General features: G+C 39.6%; 1 protein-coding gene across 2 annotated transcripts in view; it reads right to left on the bottom strand.

The window, feature by feature from the left end:
• LOC138621013 (inactive dipeptidyl peptidase 10-like) overlaps positions 1-12,704 on the bottom strand; it is a 198,411-nt gene that overhangs the window by 29,562 nt on the left and 156,145 nt on the right. For both annotated transcript variants that reach the window (XM_069698730.1, XM_069698731.1), the window contains exon 6: positions 2,365-2,417. In XM_069698730.1, the coding sequence (XP_069554831.1) occupies positions 2,365-2,417 (53 nt within the window). The remainder of the gene's footprint in view (positions 1-2,364; positions 2,418-12,704) is intronic.

Here is a 12,704-nt window from a genome sequence, read left to right as displayed (position 1 = left end):
ATTTACTGGTCTGGCCCACTTGAGATCAAAGTGGGCAGTATGTGGCCCCTTAACTAAAATGAGTTTGACACCCCTGATTTAGGCCATTTGAAGAGTCAAGTACGACACCCACTGTGACCTCCTCAGAATAGCAATGACAAGGAAGGTCTGGGGTTAAGAGAGGGAAAAGCAAATGTTAAAAAGCACTTTTCCAGAGCAGATTTGCCTTTTTTTTTTTTTTTTTTTTATAACACATGTTGTTTATCGGTTTCTCTTGATCCAGATGACAATGAGATTCAACTTCAAATGAGCACAAGCTGGCCACAGACACATTCGCCTGATATCAGCACAGACTTGACCGAGATTAAGAGCAAATGCCAGAGTAGTGCCCCAAAATGGCACCACATCTGAGGAACTTCTCCCTAAAGCTTCCTGAAATAACACTCGTGTTTGAAAAAGGCTAATCCCATCAACCACATAAAGTTTTAATCTCTCTGTGATTAACAGTGGAAATCCTGAACATCAGATTCAACTGGCAGGATGTCCACGTCCAAGCATGTCCTGGATCAGTACTTTAGACAAACGTTTAAAATATGCACCTGAAAGGCAGTAGAATGAAATGTGTCTGCAGGCTGAACGATAACACGTCTTCCACCTTTTTTACAACAGAATGTTAAAGTTTTCAGTTTATTAAAATTGTAAATCAGAATGTAAATAAAAACAAGGATTATGCTACTTGCAAACATTCTGCACAAGCTAACCTGGGCTCTGGGAAATAGAAGGTAGTCAACTCACTGCTCTTCATATGCACACTGGTTTTATCCTCTTAACACAGCTGACCCTTTAAACAAAAATGATGAACTGAATTGGTCATGCTTTCTCTAACTAACTGCATTTAATGGACGTAATGATTGTGCTTTGTGCGGCTTGTCTTTGTATCTTTACTGTTTTCTTTTGTTTCCAATGTGATCACAGTGTGTAGGCAACAACACCTCCAAACTTATATGTCCTGAACAACCAAAAAGGTGGGAGGCAGGAACTATACTGCAGATATCCTTTAGGTTTACGTGCCAAACAGGCATGGGACATGGTTTTCAAATATTCGAATAGTCGTTCAAATAAAATATTAAAACATTTGTACGTGCAACTATCGTTCTTCTTTATCTTCCGTTTTTATCGACGCCTGGTTGTAATGCGTTACTCCCGTCAGAAGGTGGTGGTAATGCACCTAAAAGCTGTCTGCCAGCCTTGATTAGACAAAATAAGGGGAAGAAGAACACGTTGCTGCCGGGCTCTGGAGCTTTGCAGGCAAAACTGTGTTGCTGTGAGATTAAACATTACGGTGCAAACAGCAGCAACATGCAAAGAGTCAATAAATAATAGAACAGTTATGTACAAATTTTGAGTCGTACTTTTGCTTGAAAAGCCCATCCCTAGTGCAAAAACAGTTTGGCTAGTTTCAGGGAGAGATCAGGGTCTAGGTTAAGTGAGAGAACTGTCAAAACAATCTTGGGGTTAAGGTTATGCAGCAGTAAAGATTAAAAGGAACTTTTGGTTCGAAACAGGAAATGAACACTGGTCCTTTGTAGTCGTAGCTTAAATTGTGAATAAGTAGCCAAGGTCATGGAGCAGTCATGGTTAAATGAAATCGGTTTGAAATTAAGAAGGATCAGCGGTTTCTCATCTTAAAGTCACACATTTTATCAACCCATCTGTCCACTCTGACAATAAAACGCTACGGCGGTCGTAATTAGCTTGTTGCACAAGAAATCAATGAGGTCGTTTTTTGTGAAGGGGCAATCTATATGTAGGGTGGACACTGTCAACTCCATTAGATTCATTATTCCATGACAACGGGACTTGTATTCCAGGTTAAATGTAGACTGCATATGTTCACCTTACATCTGGGTCATTTGTTGACTCTGATAAAGATTTAGCAACTTAAAAACTTCAGTCTGTTTGCACCATTGAAGGACTGCCGATCAGTTATTGTACTCCGGACCCTTTTTATCCTCTGGAACTGTTGACCAAACTGCTGCAGAAAAAACCTTTTGCAACGTGACACACCAATGCTGCATAAATTAATCTACCAAATTTAAATAATTTATTAAACTCGAGTCAAGTTGCTGCCCCTGAACAGCTCTTAGCTGCAGCCCGGGTCTGCTTGTGCATTAATCCGAGTCAGCAAACATCTGGAGCAAAGAAGACAAACAGAGAAACACCTGCCTTTTCTTTCATGTATGTCACAGCAAGTAATTGATGATCAAATACTACTTTTACTGTGTTGTATAAATTTGCAAGCTGGGCTGGCTCATGGCGATTTTTCTGATGACAGGTGTTTTTACCACTGAAGTTAACCCACCAAAACCGCTAACAAACACTTACCGGGTATGAATATTGTAGATGCTGTAGGAGGCCATGTAGGAGTGGCGGTAAACCTGCAGAAAAGAATAAAGACAGATTGCAAGACAGGTTAAAAGATAACTGTAACGTTAACGAGAGCAGCAGCAGTGCCGCAGATAATGACATCAGGACAAAAAAAAAAAAATGAAAAGGAGGAAGGCATCAAACACAACAGACTGCTGGCTGTTCTCAGTGATAGAATCTGTAGACAATGCAATTTGCATGGGTGACAGCTGTGGGACGAGACATTTTAATTCCATCTGAGAAACCCATCATCGCCGAGTGCCTCCGCGCCGAAAGCTCAGGAGAGACGGAGAGAGAAGGAGGCATTCAAAGTGACAGGGGGGTGCATGTAAAGCTGTCTGGAAACCCCCCCCTGGAGAAGCTGTGGCTGACATGATAATAGACCTCTGACCATGCTGGTGATCGGGGACAGAAACAGGACAGATTTTTGCATTCCATCATGGTGATGAGACTCGCGCATTCAGCTCTGATACAAAGCAAGGGGAAATATAAAAGGTAACTACAATTTTCAAATAACAATAGCTATAAGTGTATATATACCAACAGTGACATCACCCATTGGATTGTGAACGGCCGTTGTGAAGCCTCAACTTTTTGTCCGATTTTGTCCGTTGACATTCTGCTAGTTTGGAGCGATTTGGAACCAGAAGTATTCATTTTTGGACGAGCTGGGGAAGAGCGAGTGGTGGATCTGACTGATCTGATTGGAAACCCAACAATATTACGTCCCGCTTACCGATAGCTGTAATCTGCCTGCACCACAGGCCTGTCAATCAAACAGACACGCCCCCAAAACAATGTCTTTTTGAGGATATTTTTTAATTAATGACGGGATTATTTTCAGATAGACCACCAGAAAACCAATACGAAGGAGCGACTTCAGTTAGCAACACCGAAATAACTAAAAAATGTATAGACTTCGAATTTCATGAGAGAAGTTGAATGGGAGTCAGGAGCCAGCTTTTTAGAGCCAGCCTCTAGTGGCCCTCGGTGGTATTGCGGCCTCATTTTTCAGACCCAGAAGCTTCGTCCACTTTTATAAACAGCCTATGGTTGTGGCATAATAGTATTTCTATCATTAAACTTGAATGAAGTCATAACAGGTAATCTGTATTGAGGTTTGTGATGCGCAGCATTTCCTAAAGGACACGTGGGCAGTGGGTCCCAAGCCTTACTTTCCAGGTTGCTACAAAAAGGGCACTGAACAACTGGGGTTGTTGTTCGGTTTAAACAGGAAATGTCTCTCCCTAAACTGCCTATAGTTGAACACAAAATAGTGTCTTAAACATCACTGTATTCTCAGGCAATGAAAAACAGCCCGAGATCAGGAGAGAAAACAAAAAAAAAGGGCAAACGGTAGAGCACACTTTAATGATATGAAATATGCATAGAGATTATGAATTGTGCAGCAGCTAAATGACGGGGACTGGAACCAAAATAGCAGTGACAAGTCTCCATGAGTGATGTCCCAAGCTGGGGAAGAAGTGGATCTGACTGTGATCACTCTGACAAATGCTTGAGTTCCCCGCAAGATGCTGCTCACCAACTGGGGAGCAATAATACAGACAATTTGCATCGTGTACAGTGAGGATTTCCAAAGGTGGGACTTGATATTGTGTTTTGAGTCAGTAATGTTACATAATTTACCGTTGGAATCATAAACGAATATGACATGTTGCAGGACAGTGTGGGAGCAAAGTAGAAGTATCCGAGGGGAACAACAAAGGAAAGCTAATTTTGCTATCTCTGTTTGTTGACAAGTTCCCCACATCAACTAAATAGGTCTTAATCTGCCAACATTGCAATCACAGCTTGTTTCTGCAGCCTCAGATGAAAACAAAAGAAATACTGAGTTTATGTAATAACCCCTAAAGAAAAAATAACATATTACTGTATTTTTCCCCAAGGTGCTTTTTAAGAAAGCAAAGCAGATGGTAATGAGTTTTACAACAGTTAAAAGACATTATAAAAGACTGGAAATCAGGGTTTGGATTTGAGCCTGAAGCACCCATGCAGGACCCATAACAATAAGGTGGAACATCAATAATACAGAGTCTTGTTCATAGAGAAAGTGAATTACTGAGAGAGAGGAAGAGGAGTCACCGAGCTCCCAGTGACTCATATCGACTTTATGCAGAGTGTAACTTCTCAGTGCATACTGAATGTACTGCTGCTGACACCGGGGTTGAGTGTGTTCAGTATAAATTTGCTGGCCTTATTACAAATATCTGTCCGTCTGTTGGGGAGAATTGTACCTGGGAGTAAAACTTGATTCCTGAAGGTGCACTAGACATATTTCTCAAACATTGACGTGTTGAAATTTTCCCGATTTTCTGCCATGAAATAGAAAAATCCCTCACAGGCCGCAGATGAACTTTTCAGCACTTTTCCATTAAATTAGATGTAGAGCTCACACGGGCACGGTGACCTTTTTTTTCTCCCAGTTTGATGATAAAAAAAAAAAAAAAAAATAATGACATTTTCAAGACTCAAATACAACAGTGCCGTGAAGATTAATATAACGGACAAACCCAAACATACAGGCTCCAATGAAAATAAAAAAGTTACAAGTTTGATGTTTGAAAACTCCATCTGTGACAACATGACAACTCCGCTCTGGGCTTAAAGGCATTGTAGTACTTTATTAAATCAAAATCCTTTTGATTCCCCAACAGAGTTTAATTAGCTACGGCTTCTAACATTTGCATGTCACTAAAGTTAAAAATAACTATAATTTCAGGTTCAGTTTTTATCTGTAATTACCTTTGTTGGCTGATAAAAAAGAAACATGTCAGTTTCAGGCGGAAGCCTAATTAACCTCTAGCCGTGGAAATGACCTGAAAATGGGAAAAATAGTATCAGATATAAAAAGGTGATGTCATGATGAAATGTAGAACACATTTAGCCTGCTTACTTTGCCCTTGTTTCTTTTAAGTGCTTACACCAAATCTCAAAAGTCTAGATGCAAAACTATAAACTGAGAATATTCCTACAGTGAGAATGAGTTTTAATAGGACCTATTATACGTATCCTTGTTTTCTGTCATAGGTACAATGATACAAAGTCAAATGAACATTAAATAAGGCCAAAATTTTAAATAATAAAGCAAATGCTTGTAAAAGTAATAACAACAACAACAAAAAAGCTAGATCATATGGTCTTGTTTACCTACAAATTCCTACATGTAGCAATGTTTCCTCTCCCTCTAAAATGATCTTCAGAAAAGGACGCATGTGGCTTGCGACGGACACGTTAGCCAAATGGTAGCTAGAGGTGACCTAAGTCAGTGATTGTAGTCATTTCACCCAGTAAGGATGACAGTAAGAGTGCCAGCTAAAAATCTGCCCACTACTTGAATGCTTTCTACACTGCTAATTTAGGTTATAAGAAGAGGGATGGACAAAAAAAACGTTAAAGCATCTGTGTCTCCACTGTCGCAACTCGTAAAGGCAAAACATGTCCAAAATCTAATCTTTAAAAAAGAACAAAGAATAAAGTGTATTTGTTCAACCAGAAAGATTTATGATAAAGGTCCTTTTTCATATCTGTGGCCATTTGACTGACCTCTGTCTGTCAAGTTGGTGACATTTCTTGGACATATGGGAAATAATAAAAGTTCTGAAAAAGGAAAAGAAAAAGAAAATAGCATCCACAGGAAAAAAAAAAATGTTTTCCTCATTTCAGTCAAATCTAATATAAGACTTCAGCAGTCTCCGTTAGTCAAAACTTCCATTTGTTATATCTTGCCAGTCACTGCTTCGCTGTCACTACAGACAGGAAGAAAGAAGATGGTAGCAATAATTATTCCGTTATGGGATGTGACTTTTGGATACACTTCAGAGCCTAGAGCTCAAGTAAACAAAAACATGACATCATTTAACAAATAATAAATTGCCATCAGCGGATCGATCCCGTCTGACGTACGGTATTTTATAGCACAAACTCTGAGTTCTGCTTCACTTCGGCCGCCGAGACAAGAGCTCTACAATATCTCAAGAGGTTGTTGTCGTATGACATAGAGCTACAACATCATCTGTGTAACACAAGAAGAAGAAAAAAGAGAAATACCACACAGACACTGGCAGTGCGTCTTGGGAATGTCACCACAGAGGAAGTGTAAGGGAGTCTCGCCCAACCCTGTTTGACATCAGCCCACTTATAAGTAAAATCAATATCTTTAGTGGGAAGAACTCCCCGGACGGATCCGTACAGTGGAAAACACGACGGCCAAATGGCCACCAACAAATAAAAGGCTTTACACTATAGGATTTGTGCAGCTCACACTGTGCAGCGTTCTGGTTGCCGCAGTGACGTTACTTCATGGTACACTTGCAGGTGTAAAGCTTTGGGCCTTGAAACATCATGTTAGCGTTTCTGCACTATAGCTTCCTATTGTAACAAGGGCTTTTTTTTTTTTTTTTTAAAGACTTTGCACAAAAACACATCATCGGCACATGGTTATAGTCCGGGTTATAGTCCGAGACTGAAACTTCAAAAGGCTGGAAATGCAGCACTCTGCTTTGATTTGGGCAAAACTTCAACAAAAAAAAAAACCTCCATGGACTAGCTAAAAAAAAAAAAAACAACCCTCCTAAGCTTGCTCTCTAATTGTAATTAAACAGGAAATCTCACCGACTGTTTGCCCACTTGAACGTGAAAAGTCTTGTACTAATTGGCTACAGCAACCTTAAAGCAACACTACAGTTAATCACAACGTGGTCTTTGCTCTTGAAGCTCTGGTGTTTCTTGCTTACGATAACAGTGGGTAAAGTAGCTCCTGAGAGTTGAACGTGGTGACATCTTTAAAAATAAAAGGCCCGAAGGGGAACAAAGTACAAACATTCAGACGATGAGACAAAGACTCTGCAAGCCTAATTTATGTGGAAGAAACAACACAGGTAAGCAGTTAAATCAGTCCCCAAACCGCTTGCTGCAAACATCCTTCACATTTCAGAGACCTGTTTCCTAGTTTACAAACTACACAGGTGGACTCTGTTTTATTTTTACATTCAAAAAAAGTGCTAACTAAACTGACTGAACCGGGGTTTCCTTTTCAGGCTGCCTAACTCTGTCACTGTTGATCATTTGTGCCCTGTTGGATCAAGTTTTAGCAATGTTCATGTGATCTGCAAAGCAATAGGCAAAGCTACTTAAACAAACCAAAAGTTGTTACAAACTAGATTTACTAACTGCTAAGCTAATTCAAGGGACATTTTTGGCATTAATATTCTATCAAATGACTTTCTGCTGATGTGTAAAGGTTGCTACGGCTACCAATCCCAGTGAATAACAACCCAGGACGTTGCTACTCTGACTCATGATGCAGCTAACGGACAATTGTACTTTAGTGTGACTTGTATTCGGCATGTAGTATGAGAGGCAGACCAAGTAATGCAGGGAAACTGAATTACCGTGAACTTTGAAAGTTGAAAAAGTTCCAACATTTTGCCCAAGAAAATATTTTCTGATGACTTGCCAATATTGTCGAAGTGGACAACCAACTGAAAGTTACATTCAGAGATATTTAGCTGCAGTCAGTCACAGATACTGTATCATTTAATCGGAGGACTCACGGTGTCATGACTCTAGGGTTTGAGAAAAGGATCAAACTTCCTGTCATAGTGTATAACATAATGTAATTACAACACGGCCACCGGAAACTTCTGAGGTTTTATTTTTCAATTATGTAACGCAAAATTGACAGTAATCATAGATTGTTTTAAAAGTGAAAAGAAGTCATGCTACTCCATCTCAATGAATCAAAGTCTGCTAAAAAACCTATCTTCAAACGAGACAGTCCGGCTCATTGATTTGCAGCATCGCATACAACCAGAGATATCAAAGGGACGGACAGGAGGTATGAATGATGTCTGGCAGATAAATTCCTATCATCACACAGCGTCTTCTGCTGTAAGCCTACGTAGCTCAGTGTTTGTTTTTTTCTGTATGATTTCCATTTCCTCGGCTGTGTTGACTTTACGTTTGCTGCTCTCCCTATACGTCCTTTGTTTATTACACCTCTGAATATTCTGCTTGTCCTTTACGGTCGACGTACAATAAAAATGTCCAAGAGGCTGTTAAGGACGTAGTAGTAGTAGTAGTCGAAAGCAGGTGTGACACTTTAACAAAATAATCACAGGGGTGTAGTTTTATACAGTATTTTGTTGGCATAATTGGAGAAATGTTGATATATAATAGCTGTTATCATCATTCAGCGTAGCAGCAACCTCATTTTAAATTTAGTTACAGACAAACAGAATTCAGATATGTTGTTTGGGGACGCAGGTGCTGTTTCCCACCATAAAATGATGCATGAGGAGGATATTTGTTTTTTTAGTTTGTGCCCCCCCCTCCCCTCTAAAATACTAGGTCGGCTCAGCTGAGACAGAAGAGATACTTTCCGTCTCATCTTCTCTCTTTTGTTTTCAGCATTACATCTGTGACTCCCCGCTCGCTTTCACCACTTAACTCATTTGTTCTTTTATCAGCAATTGTCCCTCGAGGTGGACACTGGAATATGAACTCATCTCCTATGAAAATGGAAAGAATGGCAAACTGTTTCCAAGAAAACTCCATCTGCATTATTCGGCACAAATTTTAAGGCCAAATTTGGGGAGGGGGGGGGGGGGGGGGGGGGGCGCTTCAAGTTCTTCGCTGACAACCAGAAAACAAGCATCAGTCTTGTATTGGTAGCTGGAAAGAAAACACAAAACAAATGCAAGCCTTCAATCCTGTTATGCCTTGACATGCAAACAGTGGAGGCTGTCAGTCAGAATCAGGGAAATATTTGTCAGGTCCAAACCCACGCATATCTGTGCCTTTATAGCTTAAAGCTAATTATCTGTTGTTTTCTCTGTTTGTTCCTTCCCCTTCAGGGGGAATGAAACATAATCTATGCACAGTTAGCCAGGAAATAAAGTGACAAATGTCTCCCGCTAGATTTAAATCCAGTTGTATACGACTGAAATGACAAGTCCACAAAGAATTTACAAAACAAAACAAAGGGTGAAAATGTTACAAGGCTGCAAAGATCTTCAGCATTGCAACACATCTCCAAGTCTAAAATAACAACGCAAGCCTCTTGTCAGCAGCAACAAACCAGAATCCCAGAGATTATGAGTTTTTTTTTATCGAGCTTAATCACTCCCTGATACGTGTAGTCAGATAACAGTATGTAATCTGAGGTGAGGCTTCATCCAATCCGTAACAGGACACGCCTCCACTCCCATCAGGAAAAAGATCCATATAAAAGACATAAAACCAGCGTAGCTTATATGAGCTGCAAGTTCAAAGACTATATAGAAGCACTTATTGCTACGTAGTACGCTCATCACATCAAAGCCAGCATGGGATCAAAGCGTGTGATTAGCAGGAGACTGGTTTACGTGTTTCACAGCAGATCCAGGCTCCTTTGTTATTCCTTTCATCTTTCATAACAGGTTGTGATTAACAGCGAGCAGAGACTTCACCGTCTGCTGCGTACATCAAAGCAAAGACCACCTTATAGCCATTTAAAGAATGAGTTGAATAAAACATTAAAAAATAAATAATGGAGAACAATTGGTAATAGTACAAAACTGACTTCAGCCTGCTCATTTAAAAACACTCAGGATTTTGATGCTGTACAATCTCTTTTTTTTTACATGATCTCGCATGTTGACAGCCAGTTACTGTGAAGTGTGAACCGATTCTAGCACGAAAAGGATTCGCAATGATATGTTAAAACGTTTAGCAGATTCTTCTCCTGTGTGTTTACAAGCACAATATGATCAATAAAACACAAATACAATTGTATTTATGTATTTTAAGTGAAAACAGAGAAAGGGAATTAGACTGGTTGTGCTGTAATAAACCAGGAGACGAAGGCATTTTGTTCTTGTTAATGTTAGATGTCAATGTTAATGTTAGAGGAATTCGTTGTATTTGAATAATTATGAGCTGTTAAAGATGAACAGTTTCTTACGAATTGATAAATATCGACCTGTAATAACATAGTACACAGTAATATGACACAATATCCTGCGTACTGAGATTGCATTTTTTTTTACAAAATATTAAAAGACTTAAATGTCCTCTGCCTGTGCTCCAAATCAAATATTTGACCAATCGTTCTCAAATCTGATCGACATTAAATACAAAATATTTTGACAATGATTATTTTGCAGGTGTATTTTTTTTTTTTAAACTTTCCCTTATTTTGATTAAAATAAAATCAGAGGAGCATTATGTTTCCTATTACCTAGATTTATGAGTTTTTAGTTGTATCTGAACAAATTATTCGGGAGACAGACACACAGCAGTTCTTGTGTCTGAGGACACATTGAGGTCAATGATTTCTACATTAAAAACACACTCATCAGTCTGATAAATCACAGTCTAATGGCAAAAATAGTCAGCATGGGTTATTTTTAAGTGCATATGAGTGTAAAATTGAACTGAACTCTGGGCAGCATCAGTACCACTGCTTCATTTGTAATCAACTAAATATTTGATTGCCTACATCCTGCAAAAAGAGCTTAATGTTACTTTTTTGACTTACCCGTCACTAGACAATTTATTCAGAAGAAAAAACAAAAAAATAGCAATAAAATCTGTCATAACAGCTTGTTGTAAAGACCCTTCACATTTTACAGACCTTTACTGGTTTAACCTGTATTTGTCATTGTTGTTTATGCATCCAGGGACTAAAACTGCCCTGTTGTTTTACAAACTGACTGACTGAGTTGCTCTTTATGTTTTTTTTTTTTTTTATCTCACCATCATGAAATGCCTTGTCAAGGAGCAACAGAGTCATCATAGTGCCAATGGCTAACGCTACTCAAATAAAATAAAAAAAGTTGCTCATGTCATATATCCGCCCTCAGCACAGCCCACTGTCCAACCTTTTACGTAGAAGAAAACCCTGAGAGGTCATTTTGTCGCGCAGCTAGTAAACTACAAACCCTAAGCCAACCTGTGATTGGCCTGGACGTGTGTCACTCGGAGAAGAGTCGACCAATCAGAAGAGGGGGTCATTTTAAAGACAGACACGAAACAGTTTTTTATTGGCAGAGCTCCAGTCTATTTTCTGCAGCCACTGAAAAGAAGAAGAAAAAAAAAAGAAACACTGATCTTGCGGTACAATCCTTCATTCAGCTTTCTTTTTTTCCACATAAAAACACCTTCAGCATATAGATCCTCCTTCCAGAATAATCATCATGATGCTGTTCAGACCTGCCCCTGTCCCAAACCGCATGTAGTAAATATGATGTTATGCACTGGGGTAAAGCGACAGATTGCAACTGACACACAACCACACTGAAATTTATAGGCGGTTAAATAATATGGATTAATGCTAATAAATTCCATTACGAGACTAAAACCGACACCGAACTGATCCGACTAACACGTATCAAAAGCCTGATCTGTCTCATTCCTCTGCGCCGTCGAGCTGCATTGTTGTCCAACTGTTAGACACCATTAATGAGCCACGTGTCCCTTCATTACCGTGAGCAAACACACGGCTGTTTGTTTTGAATCAGTGGCCGGGTCTCATAGTCCCAGCGTAGGCACTCACGAAGGTGTGCGAGGCCTTTCTGGATGACTTTCCTGAACCCTTTCTGCACGTTTTACAAGAGTCTGCAAATCTACAGACTTTGCTGAAAAGATTAAACCTAAAAAAAAATACAAGTACAAGTAGTTCCGACCGAGGAATCTGATTGGTCAACAGTACATCGTGCTCATCACTAAAAAAAAAAAAAAATATCACCCATCTGCATGCATTGTGTTGTTTTTTTTTTTTGTTGTATGAAATCAACTTTCTTTAATGAATATGATTGACAGTATGGTGCTGTTAAATTGCTGCTAAACCGTCCCATTATACAAGTGTGCGCCTCCGTTGTGCAGCGAGCCGAAGAGCAAAGAGTTTTGTGACCGCCGTGAAAACGTTTTCTATCAGCGTGACAGCTCACCGTGTTCATCGATGGGAAATATCTCCCCGCCTTCTCAATGGCAAACATACGATTGGAATTTCATTTCATATAATACGCAATCAAATGTTTTAATTTGTCACAGGCGTATTGAATGTGAACCATTTGGCGAAATCGGGTGTTTTCTTGTCCCTTTTGTATCGCTCCATAGATAAGACGCATACTTAAAAACCGTAGCGACGGCTGGCTCGACCGCAGTCCGGTGTGAGCGGGTCACGCGGTGCTCCTATTCTAAAAATACACGTGTCCCGGGACTTTCTTTTCAGCAGATATCTTAGTTACGACAAGACTGAGTGAGCAAAGCAGTTTGGTGTTTCTATGTGCTGTATT

Source organism: Brachyistius frenatus, unplaced genomic scaffold (genome assembly GCF_029030835.1).
Source record: "Brachyistius frenatus isolate BFR_SWC_R1_liver_20210118 unplaced genomic scaffold, ASM2903083v1 Contig_28, whole genome shotgun sequence".
Lineage (NCBI taxonomy): Eukaryota > Metazoa > Chordata > Actinopteri > Embiotocidae > Brachyistius > Brachyistius frenatus.
The sequence above is the reverse complement of the archived record's forward strand: the minus strand, read 5'-3'. Positions and strand labels throughout refer to the sequence as shown.